Source organism: Lutjanus erythropterus, chromosome 6 (assembly GCF_056507025.1).
Source record: "Lutjanus erythropterus isolate fLutEry1 chromosome 6, fLutEry1.hap2, whole genome shotgun sequence".
Classification (NCBI taxonomy): Eukaryota; Metazoa; Chordata; class Actinopteri; order Lutjaniformes; family Lutjanidae; genus Lutjanus; species Lutjanus erythropterus.
In genome coordinates, this window is record NC_139322.1 from 42,201,179 (window position 1) to 42,216,687 (window position 15,509).

The 15,509-nt window shown below is 39.2% G+C and overlaps 1 protein-coding gene across 1 annotated transcript; it reads right to left on the minus strand.

Moving 5' to 3' along the window:
* Positions 1-212: 212 nt before the first annotated feature.
* Positions 213-12,057, minus strand: LOC146326221 (zinc finger protein PLAGL2-like). The gene is made up of 2 exons (XM_084721974.1): positions 11,931-12,057; positions 213-2,480 (listed from the first exon to the last, which is right to left on the minus strand). Exon 2 carries the CDS (start codon positions 2,030-2,032, stop codon positions 737-739), a length of 1,296 nt encoding a protein of 431 aa, XP_084578100.1. The 5' UTR covers positions 2,033-2,480; positions 11,931-12,057; the 3' UTR covers positions 213-736.
* Between the last annotated feature and the right edge of the window lie 3,452 nt (positions 12,058-15,509).

The following is a 15,509-nucleotide window of genomic DNA, read 5'->3' on the forward strand; positions in this document are numbered from 1 at the left end:
AAATTATAACAAGGCCTGATTCTTAGTTCCATAGAAAAAGGTTAACTTTACATCAATTGAAATAATGGTTGAAGCACTTACTGCAGACACATCAGTTTGTGTAATGCTGGATTGCTGGATGGGAAGCTCTTTACTGCATATTATAACCACCAGATATCATATCCAGACAGTGCTGCTCAGGTCTGACCATGCATTTTCAATCTTAGTTTTTGCACATACTCACTCACTGTGAGTACATCTTAAACCAAATGTTCTCACTCTGTAAGGCTGTTTATGCAACAATATTCTAAAATGACAAAATCTCGAGTCAGCTTCAGTAAGGAAGGGGACATTTTCTTAAGGATGATAGATTACTGGATAAAATATTCCCAACACTAGCATTTTCCATGATAGCCTAAAACTGGATGACTCTCTGCACTGTGCAGCACCTGTGACGAATGTTAAGTGCATCCACTGTTGGTAACAAGTCTGAAGACAGGAAGTACTATTCTATTTTGGTTGTAGTGAGACAAACTACATTTCCTCAAAGGTTCAAGCTTCCTTTTTAAATAATGAGGTAATACTGATGAGGTGATTTGTTGTGTTCAACAAAAAACAACTAAGATTAGCATCATTAGCACTGACAGGCTAAAGTTACATATTTGTTTTAAAATAAAGATGCTGCTCTCATGTTTTACCCTTTTCATGAAACATCCACGAGCTTGTGTGAAGGCAACATTTGTGGGGACAGAACTGCTTACTGCTGAAAGGCCTGGTAGTAGTGAGGTAGGGAGCTGGAAGTGCTCATAGCAGGACTGCTGTATGCCTGAGGTAGCTGGCTGTGGTTGTGGGCTCCGGGACCCTGGGGTACATGAGCCTGGGGAGGCTGGAAGAAAGTGAAAGGCCCTGGAGCCTGGGAGGACAGCCCAGTAGAAGAGGATGGAGAGGAGGTGGTGGTGGTGGCGGGTGGATAACTCATCACTAACCCTCCCATCCCCATGTGAGGGCTGTAGGGCGGCAGGCTAAAAGGCAAAAAGCCCAGCAGAGGCCCGAGGTCCATGTTAGTGGTGCAGGACAGCTCGGTTGAGGAGATAGCAGGGCTCCTGGACAGCAGGTGGGGGTCACCACCAGCACCCACCCCTTCACCCAGTACCTCCCTCTGAGGGGAGGCAGAAGTAGAGGTAGAGGAGTTGGCCACGCTCAGATGAGGTGGTGGGGCACTCTGCAGGTCCAGCAGGAAACTGTCCACGTCAGCGCGAGGATATGAGGTAGATCCGTGCTGGTACCTGGCCATGTTGCCGTAGGGCTGCTGCTGCGGAGTCACTGGGGGCTGCAGGTGATGATGGTGAGGGTGAGAAGGTTGGGGGGTCATGTGGCGACCAACACCCATGCTCGAGGACAAGGAGCCCTGCATGAGACCATGAGGGTGGCCCAGCCCAGGGACAGGATTTGCCATGGGGTAGGAGTTGTACATGTCCCTGGAGTAAGTCTCCATGGACTCCTTGGAGACAGAGCCCATATCAGAGGTCACAGGACTGGGCTCCTCTTTCACTGGACACTGGGGCGCTGGGGTTGGTGTAGCCACAGGAGTGCTGGGTGTACAGGGTGGCATCAGCCCCGACTCCTGGGCATGGCTCTTCTTCAAGTGGCGGGTCAGGTGGTCTCTGCGACCAAAGCGTTGTGCACAGCGGGGGCACAGGAAGTCACGGCGTCCAGTGTGCACCACAGCGTGACGTCGGACATCCTTACGAGTATAAAAACGGCGGTCGCATCTCTCACAGGAGTATTTCCTCTCTCTCACTGGCACAGCAGCATTAGTGTTGCCCTCTGATGGTGGAGGCCTGTCAATATGGCTGCCCAGGTGCTCCAGCAGGGAAGGCGCACCCTCTGGACAGGGTAGGCCTGCTGCAGCACTGTGGGCTGCTACCAGGTGACGTCTATAACCCAGCTGGGTGTTGTACTGCTTCCCACACTCCTGGCAGTGGAAGAGCTGCCTGCTGGCTGCGTGGCTCTCCTGCAGCTGGCTCTTCAGATGGTCCTGCTGGTGGAACATGGTCTAACAGAAGGAACAGTGCTGCCTCTGCTGCCGCACAGGGACTCTGGCCAAGAGCCTGAGCAGACACAGACAAGACTCATGAGGATTCTCCAGAGAGCTGACCATCAGCCTACAAGACCTTTGGTCGTTTTGTTAACTTAGAGTGCTAGAATTAATGCTAAGTGCTGTTTGTTGACTGTTTGATGGTCTCTTGCGGCAATGACTAGTGGTCTGTCCTGCCTTACTGAGGCAAGCCTGTGTCCAGCACTTGGTCTGTGTGACAGCAGCTGCCATAGCAACCCCAAAAGGGCTGCGGTGATGAGGAGCTTTGGAAGCTCTGACTGGGTCTGTGTGTTTCCTGAGAAGAGCTCTTGTGTTGGCCGACAGTCTATTTTAGTATTCAGTGGCCCTGAACACCACAGTCACAGCAGCTGAATCACAGAGGCAGCTCAACATCTTCACAGACCTGCAAAACAGGAGAAAAACAGTGTCACTTTGTGAAAATGATACCTTTTGTCTTAAAAGGTATAGCACAGTAAGAAGCATGCTGGCTAGGCAAAGTTAACAATAACTACACAAGAGAAAAACACAATTCACACATTTTACTGCAGAAGTCCAGTGTAGGGTAGTATATTTACTGTATTTATTTATTTCCTGTATGTCTTCTGGCTATTTGCTTCTTTTAACAACAGCAGCACTACAAGTGTGCAATAATTGATGTATGTGGGTTTGGTCTTATACAAATTGGTTATCAACTCAAATTGCACGTCAGCCAAGTGCACTTTTTATTCAGATAATCTTGGTTTTAAATCTAGCAAAGGGGAGCTTGGTGATTGGGTAAAGCCCCAGAGAGGACTGCTCTTTCCTGAGTTCCTTCCTTAGTGTTTTGAACAAACGCTATTATTCTCAGTTTATCCTTGTAAAACAAACAAAATAAATAAATAAATAAAAATGCTGTAAATTAGTATTGCCATTTTTTGGATGAATCAAGGTGAATGTATTTTAAATATTTTAAAAATACAAAATTATGGTTCTCTAAAGTATTTTTTTTCCAAATTGCATTAAGATTTGCCCAACACTGAAAAGTGACAGTGAAAAAATCATGGTATTTTATGTGCTACTACTTTTTGAACTACTACTACCCGGGTCCAACACGCCCCTCTAACAACTGGTCCCAGTCTGCCCCCTCCCCCAGTAAAATTGGTCTTGAACCGCCACTGCTTTGAAGTCATTTTTTTTCTTAAGACACACACCGGCTGCCATAAATAGGTAGGGGTGGACAGAGAAAAAGAAAATACCAGGAGCTTTGCTTATTCTGCCTTTTGTTTCAATTATTGAAACTGAAAGCTTATTTCGATCAATCATTGACTTAATATTGAAATAGTGACACCCTTAATGTGAACCCAAACAGTCCATGATAATCAACTGACACAGCTTTTTCAACTTTGACTTTTCACCACTAAACTGACATTTAATTTCACCTTAACGTAACTTTACACATAACACTAATAATACTTATTATTGTCATTATGATAAAAAAAAAAGAGCTCTGCTGATACCAATACTATAACTATATTATATGATACCAGATATCCAAATTGGATCATAACTTAATAAAAAGTGGATTTGTTGCATTTCTCAATTGCTGAAATGGGACTGTGCAACTTCCCAACTGTGTCCTGTTTCACGGTTAATAAATAACATGGTATCAGCTTGGTGGGTAGATTTGCATACTTGCTAATGCCTGATATTGCATTGCTATGGCAACAGCTGTACATGTAGATTAGGGCTGCACGATATTGGAAAAAACTGACATTGCGGGTTTTTTTAACCCTGCAATATATATTGCGATATGAAAAAATACAGGATTTTTTTTTCCGGATCGTATCACAGTTTTGAGTCACGGATCGGATCATTTTTCGGATCAGCAAAAAAGAAAAAAGTGGTGGCATTAGGGTTAAATTATTTTAAAAATGCACTTGTCTTTGATCTTTGTCTGTCTGTAATTATCACCATAGTTATGTAATGTAATAATAATGATAATAGTAATGATAATGGTAATAATATTAAAAACTTCAAACTTATACAGTGCTGTACTATGTATATACTAATATATATGTATATATATCTATATATGTATATATATCTATCTATATATCTATATATCTATATCTCTCTCTCTCTCTCATATATATATATATATATATATATACATATATATATATATATATATATAAATATATCTCTCTCTCTCTCTCTCTCTCTCTCTCTCTCTCTCTCTCTCTCTCTCTCTCTCTCTCTCTATATATATATATATATATATATATATATATATATATATATATATATATATATATATACATATATATATATATATATATACATATATATATATATATATATATCTCGATAGATAGATAGATAGATAGATAGATAGATAGATAGATATTAGATCATTATACACTGTACAGTAAAATACACAACTAAGCTCTGTAGTCTGGCTCCATGTCCTGCCTACAGTACAGCACATCTGATTGGTTAGAAGTCATGATCAATCAGCAGACACACTGTGTCACAGACGGGGTGAGACAGAGCTGCACCGGTGAGCAGAGAGGAGCTGTGTAGAAGTTAAGACAGCTGATATCACCAAAGTTTCAATGAACATCACAGTTTTATGATCTGTTTCTTTGGTGATAGCATAGTTACATCAGTGAAAAAAGTTTTGGTCTGGATTTCACTCAAGGTGATGTGACGGCTTTTAAATCAGAGATGTGCTGCACACAGCAGCATCTGTCCTGTCTTTTCACTGCAACTCTGCATTGAGATGTCGGGTATTATAACTTATACAAAAGTAACAGTCACAGTAAAACTATGATGCTCATATGTGGTCCGATTCAGATCTGGCTTTGCATTCGTCGTACTGAGCTGTGTGGTGCCGACGTAAATGGTCAAACAAATTAGTTGTGTTACCTCTCGTTGTGGCAACAGGTGCAAGTCACTGTCGACACAGAACACGTGTTTGGTCAATATATTCCTTCTTGTAGCTGAAATAATTCCAGATAACTGACGTCGCTTTTCTTTTTGGCACCAAGTCTTTTTCTGCGATTTTCTCGTTTGTTGCTCATTTTTCAATGTTGTTACCAACGACTCACTCCATATGCAGGGGCGTGGTCCGCTTTGACAAACTGATTAAGAACGATTGTGATTGGTGGATCGCTACGCGCAGTGTGTGTCAGGTACCCTTGAAATTAGATGAGAACACGTTTGCCTCCTACATCACATGACCTGCAATGTGACTATTGCGCACATGTACATTGCGATGACGATGCTCAAACAATATATCGTGCAGCTCTGTAGATGCTGCAGCCAGTAGCTCCATCTTCGCTACTTTTCCCTTATAATCAGGTGTTTATTTTTGGGGGATTGACCATTACATTACATGATGAGAAAAGAGTTAACAGTTGGATTTCAGCTCTGTGCTGCATGTATGTGACTTGTTACTAGGGGTGGGCGATATGGGAAAAATATCATATCACCATTTTTTTTATTATAAAATCACGATTTCGATTTTATCACGATCTTACATGCATTTATATTATGTATTATGCTATGTATTTAGATTTACATTTACTGTTTTTACTTTACTTTCTACTTTTTTTTTTCAAGTACAAAGGTAAAAGTAAAGGTAGTAATGTCTGCAGAAACCACAAACAGAAGATGGAACTAACTCTTAACTGAAACAGTCACCAGAATGTTTTGTTAACATGTTAAAATCACAACATTTTTCTTCTGGAGCAGGACGCTCCCAGACCCCCAGGGGACAGGGGACTGGTTTACCAACATGCCACCTTTTTCTCCTCTTATGAGTTTGCAGGTCTGTATTTAGTCATCAAAAAATACCAATAAGAATGCCATTAAAGTACAACAACAGCAATAAAAATGCTGATTTTTCAAAAAAAGGAAACAATAACATGCACGATTTTTAAATTGTAATTAAGTAAAAACACTAATACCACAATGTAAAATTACCTAAGTAAAGAATGTGAGTATTTTTTGTATCACAGCAGGTCAGTGATCAGTGTTTCAGTGACTCTCTGTGGATCAGTGAATAGTGTTTTATTTATGGCGGCCCGCCACATTAAAAACATCGACACCACGACATGATTTTCTATTTCTGGAGCTGCACACCCTTTTTCGCTCGTGTCTATAAGGTAACTCTTTATTTGCGTAACTCTCGCGAGATTTGTGTCCGTTATTTCTACTAAAATAATCAAACTCTCACAGACTCCGCGATCTTTCGCGGGTCTAAGGTTCTCTTCTAGACACGACTCTCTCTCTCCCTCTCCCTCTCCCTCTCTCCCTCCCCCTCCCCCTCTCCCCCTCTCTCCCTCTCTCTCTCACACAAACTACAGACAGCAGACTGTCTGTAAACAGCACGATGTTACACTCTGCAGTATTTCACAAAGACTTTATTTGTGTGGACACCCAGGTTTGGTTTGTCACCAACCTTGGCATTTTTATTTTTTTAATCAGTCCGAGAGGACGATGGTATCAGTGATTGATTAGTGATCAGTCTGCCCTCCTCTCCTCCCTCACCTGTTCACTCTGCCGTGAGAAGATCTGAAAGTTTCTCACAGAGAAACACAGACTCTCCTGTTTTACGTATAGACCTCCTTATACAGTTGTTTAATTTTATAAGTGCATCTGGTTGGTGTCGATGTCATTAACCATCATGTTAGTTTCTGTTGTAATAAACTCCGTCATTAACAACAGTCTCCTCCACACACAGCTTCTCTGCAGTTGGTTTGTGTGTTTCCTGTTCAGCTAAAGAAGCGCCGGAAATACTACAAAAGTTGCGCCAGTTAAAATAGAAGCGTCCCGTCAAATTTTAAAATCTCTTATAGGTCCGGGTCCGTATAGGACGGCGTGTGGGTCCGGACTCGGACCACGGTCCGCCTGTTAGGGACCCCTGACCGAGATGATCCATACCATCTCCTCACTTTGGCAGATCGTCTACACGTTCTAATCCTTCACGATCTAATATCGTCATATCGCACACCCCTACTTGTTACTGATAGCAGCATTACTAAAAGCATGTCGGGACTGGAAAATTAAATCAGCATACTCTGTGTGGCTGCATGATTACTAAACAACAGCTGCAATAGCCACATTAACTGCGTGTGCACAGTAAGATAGCTAGCCAGTTAGTTAATCATTTGGCTATTTTCTAAATAGGCTAATTACTGAAACAAGTCTTTACAGACATCACAGTGGTACAATTATCACACTGAACATCGACAAGATAGAGCAACATGATGAATAACAGACAGAGTCAAGTCATTGTGCTATGAGCCTGACAGCACATCACCTGTGACTTTTGCAACGGAAGACTGCAGGAAACATAGCAGAGAATGAGCAAAGTGACAGGAATTGGGAATTACAGACTTTCAAAGTAAAGTTTAAAAATAAAAGCCCTTGTGTTTTTTTTCCTCAATGAGAGAGAAATTTTCTGTGGTGGTGACAAAAGTTTACAGATGCTTGAAAATAATAATCATGGAGCACAAAATACTGGTGGTTGTTGCTGCATATTCAGAGCTATGAGATTTTACTGACTGTAGTTACCAGGATTTGGACAGAGAGTTCAGTAAATTGTTTAGTTGTTTAAATTGTACTAATAACTGGTAGGATATGGTTCATGGTTTGTGTTAAGCTAATTCTAGCTCACTTTCAACATCTCCCTAGGGAAGCTGCCTAGAATTTTTCCTCTTTCTGAGGGTTTCACATGGATCTGTTCTCCTGAGTCCAGTGTAACATTGGGCAACAGCTTCTCACCAGATCCAGATCCAGAGACAGGCCCCTTTGCCAGTCCATTTTTTATGCAGATCCTTAGTTAGCCAATTAACCATAAAGTTAACTACTTCTAGCTAATCAAAATATTCAATCTGAGTCTATTTCAGGCCAAAATCAAGAATAGTGTAAAGTAGGGGTGTGCGATATGACGATATTAGATCGTGAAGGATTAGAACATGTAGACGATCTGCCAAAGTGAGGAGATCGTATGGATCGTTCAAGGATGTCCACACAAATAAAGTCTTTATGTGAAACTCTGCAGAGTTTAACATTGTGCTGTTTACAGTCTGCTGTCATTAGTTTGACAGAGAGACACAGAGAGAGGGTCATGTCTAGAAGAGAACCTTAGACCCGCGAAAGATCGCGCGAGTTAGATTATTTTAGTAGAAATAACGGACAAAAATCTCGCGAGAGTTGCGCAAATAAAGAGTTACCTTCTAGACACGAGCGAAAAAGGTGCACAGCTCCAGAAATAGAAAATCATGTCGTGGTGTCGATGTTTTTAATGTGGCGGGCCGCCATAAATAAAACACTATTCACTGATCCACAGAGAGTCACTGAAACACTGATCACTGACCTGCTGTGATGGAAAAAATACTCACATTCTTTACTTAGGTAATTTTACATTGTGGTATTAGTGTTTTTACTTAATTACAATTTAAAAATCTTGCATGTTATTGTTTCCTTTTTTGAAAAATCAACATTTTTATTGCTGTTGTTGTACTTTAATGGTATTCTTATTGGTATTTTTTGATGACTAAATACAGACCTGCAAACTCATAAGAGGAGAAAAGGGTGGCATGTTGGTAAACCAGTCCCCTGTCCTCTGGGGGTCTGGGAGCGTCCTGCTCCAGAAGAAAAACTGTTGTCATGGTGTCGATGTTTTTAATGTGGCGGGCCGCTATAAATAAAACACTATTCACTGATCCACAGAGAGTCACTGAAACATAATATAAATACATGTAAGATCGCGATAAAATCGAAATCGTGATTTTCTAATAAAAAAATTGTGATATGATATTTTTGCCATATTGCCCACCCATAGAGTAAAGGCAGCTGATTTGTTGGTTGCGTAGCAACACACTGCTTTTTTAACAAGAACAAAACAATTAGCAAAATGCTGGATGTCTGCATTTTGAGAAACTCAGTAAATATGGACGTAGTAGCTGATATTGTGCAATATCAGTCCATCAGTCCATATCAGTCCATGAGGGACATTCTGAACTGTCAGGACAGCGCTTCACTGGTAGCTGGTGGCGAGGGTTAAAGATTTCCAATGTCACTCTGCCACAGTCAGCCATCTGCACTTCTGGGGAAAGGTTGCCTTCAGGCTTTAGGGCGTTGCTCACTTGTGACTGAAAAGTCACTACCACGGTGGCCCTTCAATCAGGATAGAGGTGTAGCAATGCATATCCATGGTACTGTGCACAATTAAATAACATTTATTTTTGGATGGTGTCTTTGTTTTGTCTGAGAACTTTGACCCTTTCACAGTGAGCTTTCAATTCATGTTAACTGTAACATTTTGGTCACCTAAAAATGTCATTTAGCATTCATCTGTACTAGCAGACATCTTTAAGGAGTTCATATTTTACATACATGTTGTTTAAGCCTGTATTTCTCTGGCAAAAATTAGCATTCCTATTAGTATCACATTTGAAGTAAATTACAGATTCACTTGCTAGTGCTAGCATTAGCTGATAACTTAGCATTTGTAATGCTAACAGTACCTAGCCCCACTGGGCTGGGAACCTGTAATCTTCCCAGCTCCACCCTCCCATCAACATATTCTGGTTCCAAAAAACCCAGATGTCAACGGCCAAAGTGTCAAACTTGAGGCTTCAAAATGGTGGTAGAAATGGTAGTTTTATTTTTTAAGTCTCAACTCAGTGAGGCTGTGAAGTATGCATACAGTTTAGACTGCATCTGTTGGTGAATAAATGCTACAACTCCTCAAAACCCAGAAGTTGTGTCTCGCTTGCCACTTGCTGATAAATGTGAAGGGGATTAGTACTGAAGTTAGCAACAACCACAGCAGGCACTTAAGGTGGAGCAGCTATACTCACTTAGGGACAAGCTACTCCTCTTGCACCTCCACCCTATTCTAATAGACGTTTGTCTGAAATTTTGTGATAACTAGCATAAGAATTCTTGAGTTATGGCCAAAAACGTGTCTTCTGAGGTCACATTGACCTTGACCTTTGACAAACAAATTATAATCAGTTCATCCCCGAGTCTAGGTGGATGTTTGTGCCAAATTTAATGAAAAGAAATTCCTTCACAGCTGCTATAAATGCAGGCAACATAATAACAAATTCACATTATGACCAAAATTTGCAAATATGATCGCTGTACAATATAAGTTGTGGGCTATTTTACACACACATGTTAGCAGATACATTCACTGTTGGTTTGGCTCTGCACATAAAAAATATTCAACATTAACAGACTAATCCTACATCCCAACTACATTTTAGGGGAAACTATTAGGTCTGAGTGATATGGCGTATAAATAATATCTCAATATTTTTAGGGCTATTCTGTGACACAGGACATATTTCTCAACATACACATTTTCTCTCAAATATTAGAGCTGGGCAATATGCACAAAATTAATCAAACATCTCTTATTTTTATTCATGTTTTTTACCAAATATTGCAATATTGCAGGGATGACTATTGGTGCTTTCACAGAATTAAATCAGTTTACCGTACTGCAGCCTTTGACTTTTATATCCATATCCAAAATCTATGATGATATCTAGTCCCATAATCACAATATCATTATAATATCCATATTGGCCAGCTCTGGAAAGTCTTTCACTTTTTACCAAAGTGCCTGACAACTGTCCTAATTCATTTGTTTTAAAGAGTGAAAATGAAATCAAAAAATCTTTCATTATTATTTACACCATGTTTTTTAGCCTGAATCTTTTTTTCAGTTTTATACATTTGAAAACTGGCTACCATTCATATTCATTGTTTGGGAGATTCTGCAACACTGTTTTCCTGTGAAACTCCAGCAGTACTTTGTGGATGAACATAACAAACCCGACCCTCAACTGGCATGAGGGTGAGTAGATAATGACTTAATATTCATTTTTGGGTGAACTATCCCTTTAAGCAGAGAGCTTCTTTGTATACAGAGCTATAAAATGAAATCAATCTGACAGACAAAATAAAATCTAACCTCATAAATGTAGTGTGTTGGCTGTTTCAAACTATTCAGAAGTGCAGTGTGCTCCAAGTACGTCCTATCTGAGAGGAACAGGACCATGCTTCAGTGATTACCTGTACATTTAATCGTTGTAAATGCCTTCATTATTTTACTTAAGTATTCTGAGACTTTCACTTCGAAAAATGGTCTATTTTCTATTGCAGTGTCACTACTTTTACACAAGTAACGTTTAAACACATTTGTCACCATCAGATGGTCTCTGTGTTAATCTGTAAGAAGAAGGAGCAGTGGGAATCCTGATGAAGGACTGAATGATGAGTTCACATCAGGGGGGACGCTGAAGGGAGCTGGTAGTGCCATCTTGTGGGTCCTCAACATGGAGCTGCCATCAGGCTTTAATCCCCACACTTTTTCTGTTTGAACCCTGTCCATTCTGTTAACCTAACTGCGAAAATGCTTGTTTTGTTGGAACTAAATACAGTACAGAAAAACTTCCACCCAGCCTTAAGGGAGCTTGACTGAAATAACTAAGCCTTCCGTTAAACTAGAGCGGAGGGTCATTACCAGACCGGGGCTACATTTGACTGCTAGCCGTGCTGCGTTCACAAAATTTCGGCGGCGGGCGGAGGTGAAATGAGGTTTCGTTCTCGGAGGTTTGTCTTCGTCTTGCGCTGCTTTTCTGTCGACTGAGCGGCTCGGCTCGTGTTAGTGAGACTGTAAGTAAAGTTACAGAGTTAGCCGAGCCAGCATGCTGGTTAAAAAACAAAAGATGAGCGCTTCACTAAGTTCTATCGGAGTTTGTCTGTCGGGAGCTAACTCCTCTGTCTGTTAGCGAGCGGGCTCAAACTCCGGCCCGGCTCCACAGAAAACGGACACGACGCTGCTTACCGACTGTGGCTCAGTCCCGCTCTCCGTCCAGCCTCCGTCCAGTCCCCGCATCGACATTTTGGAACAAGTTTTAGAGATGTTTGTTAGAGTCCAGGCCTGGACTGCTGGGCGCCGCGCTGGAAGCCATGCATTCTGGGAGAGTGACGTCACGCCCAGGGCTCACATATGCTGCTGGAGCAGAATGTGTGTGTGTGTGTGTGTGTGTGTGTGTGCGCGCGTGTGTGTGTGTGTGTGTATGTGTGTGTTGGGCTCAAGCTCAGAGGAACTCCAGCAGGATACACACATAACACCAGGACAAATTTTATGTTTTGCTGCATAATTGACAAACTACTTGAAATACACTACTCATCTTTTGATATAAGAATATGTGCAGTAATTAATAATACAAATGAATCATTTTCACCAATAAAGACAAAACTATAATGTCAAATTAAAGGTAGTGTTGTAGCACTTAAAAAATTAAGTTACTGTATCTCATAAAAACACACCTCAAAGTAATCACATTATTTAATACATAATGCATAATACATATTTTTTCCACTGACCTGTAGTCGTGTTTATCCGTGTTGTTACTCAGCTTGTCATGTTCAAAGCACCAAAACAAATAAATAAATTGAAAAGTTAAAATAACAGTTTCTTTCCAAAAAGCATGACTTGGTTACTCAAGATAATCCACAGACCTTGTTGTGAGCAGTTTCATTTAGAAACTACTTTCTTTCTATTTCCTTTCTCACCTTCTTGTCTTCTAGGAAGTTCCAAACATTAAAAAGGATTTATGTACATACATATGTCCAAGGTGTGAAACTGCCACCCTCATATAGATGAAATAATTTAATTAAGTGAACAGTGCTTCCAAAAAGTAAGAACAAAATAAGGAAATAGAACTAATAAAATACCAGTGCATTCACCAATATACATACAAAGGGGTCATTTGCAAAGCAGATATCTTTGTTTTATTTATTTTCTTTAAAAGTATTTTTGCTGAATGTACACTCTACTCATAACTACAGGTCAGGTGGACATTATATATAATCATGTGCTAAGACCTTCATTTTAAGTCTTTTTTTAGGCTTAATTTTACCCCCCACCCCCCCACTCCCAATATTTTCATTTATTTTATCCACTTTTTTCTTTTACTTACTCTCAATTTATTTTATTTTTTTTTTCATTTAACATGGTACTTTGTATATACATGTGTATTTATGGAAGTAGATTTTTTATGTATAGTACAATGTCATATGTGTTCAAAAAGACAATAAATACAGTTTTGTATACTCAAGGCAAAATCAATCAAACAGGTTTTGGTTTATTCATTTTAAGAATGCTTATCAAATGAACATACATAAATACACAGAGACACATACTGTATATACACATTCACATTATAATTAAACTACTAGGTAAAAGTGGGTTTCTTGTTTTTAAAGAAGTATTAATTTTGTGTGTTTAGTTTCCTTGGCAGGTCATTCCACAGCAAGTTCTGTCCTCTAGTTATGGAAACAGATTCTGAGGACCACACATAGGATCTAAAAATCAATTTTAAAACCCTCTGGCAATCAGTGTAGTCTCTTTCTTAGTTTTTTTAGGGAGCATGAGAAAATGAAAGTAAGATGGATTCAGTATCTGTAAACCTCAGACTGAAAGGATACTGGTGATGTTCCTGAGGTGGTGGAGACAAGATTGGATGACCTGCCTCTGAGGTGTCTGACAGTTTGGTCAGTGAAGCACGCAGTATGTGTTGGGATTGGGTGAAACGAGACAAGGATTGGACATTTATTACATTCAACCAAGAATGGGAATCAGAAATACTTTATTGATCCTGGGGAGAAACTGTTAGTGTTACAGTTGATCCTGTTCAAGAATAGAAGTAAGCATATAGAAATGTAGAAATTAAAATAGCAATCTTATGTATGTTGAGATAACATACATAAAAATAAAAAAGTGTGTATTATACATTAAACTATATACAACAATAAAAAAATCAGAAAAAAAGAAGTGTAAGAATATGTAAACAACAAAAATAAACAACAAAATATACAACAGTGGTACACTTAATAGTGTAAAACAACAGTAATGCTTAAGATGGGGGACAAGTGTGTTAGAATACATGCATTATAATAAGAGTATAGGTTGATTTAAATGCTCAGTATAAAAAATAAATAAATGCAGTAGTGATGCCAGTGTAACCCATGTATTGCACTACTGAATTATTATTATTGCACAGTAGTATTAAACTGTCCTGTCAGGATGTTGTGATGTTGAACTTGATGTAAACAAAGTTACTGAGATAAATATCATTTTGTAAATGTTCCACATTCTTTCCCCTCCAGAAGTAAAAGCTCTGGAATACCTGCAATCTGCCTCTGATGTTGTCCAGACCCACTTAACTCAACTTAAGCTGGTGTTAAATGCAGAAAAATCCAAATTCATGCTATTTTCAAATGGCAAAGAGTTAATGTCTAATTCTCCCAAGAACTGAACTACTCAAGGATTTTGTAGGCCTTTTTTGGGATCATTGTGACCTAAATTCCCTGATTTTATTCCCTGTTTTTATAAAAAAAAAAAAAAAAAAAAGGGGACCAAGAGGGACCAAGAGAAAATTGTGAAAGAAAGCTGCGATGTATTTTATATGATTCATTAAAAATCAAAGGCAACTTGTTCCAGGGAGATCAGAACTGCACTGTTCTAACTAAACTTACCTAAAATGCTCAGAATTACAAAAATTCTAAAAATGTATTTTATGTGTAAATGAAGAAGTGCACCTGAGGGGTATTCTACAAAGACGTCAGATGTTTTTGGAGCTCAAACTCAAAAACAGCATAAAATTATAAAATGAGAGTGTCCAGAGTGTTAATAAATGTCAATTTCAACAGCAAATGTGTTCTTTTCAATACCCATGACAAAATTACAAAATATCTAAATGCAAAAAACACTGTGAATAATAAAACAAAAGAGTTGGTTCATTCAGATGTACATGTATGACATTTGTGGAAGGACTGCTGTGATTGGTTGAACTTGTGGAAAGCTACAGTGACTGGTCAAAATGTGCAGAAAAGCAGTGTAGTTTGGGCAAAACTGGAAGATCACACATAATTCATGGGGACTGGTTAAAAATTTGCGTGAATTGTTGCTGTCACAGAAATAATGATAATAACACAATAAAAAGTCCACAATACAATATTTATCATAAAAAACTAAGAAAAATGATGACTTGGAAAAAAAAATACACTTTATTAAAGAACATACAAACATTTTTTGTTTGTGTATTTTTTTCCTGTTAACTTAAAGTGCTTTTTCTTTCCCTCTAAAAATAAAATAAATCTGAAAATTGGCATGAACTGTCTGGAATGATTGTTTAAATTATGTACAACTGCAAAACAAAGAAACAAAGAAACAATGCAGTAGTCAGTGGCAGTGTTTACAAAATAAAATTAAAATGAAAAAAAAAATGATTCTGTAACATCACGGTAGATATTGTCATACTCTGGTATGGTATTGAGATATTTTTTTATTGCAATATTCAATATATTACATGGTTAGGAGAGTGTAAATGGGCTACACTGTCCTACTGAAGCATTT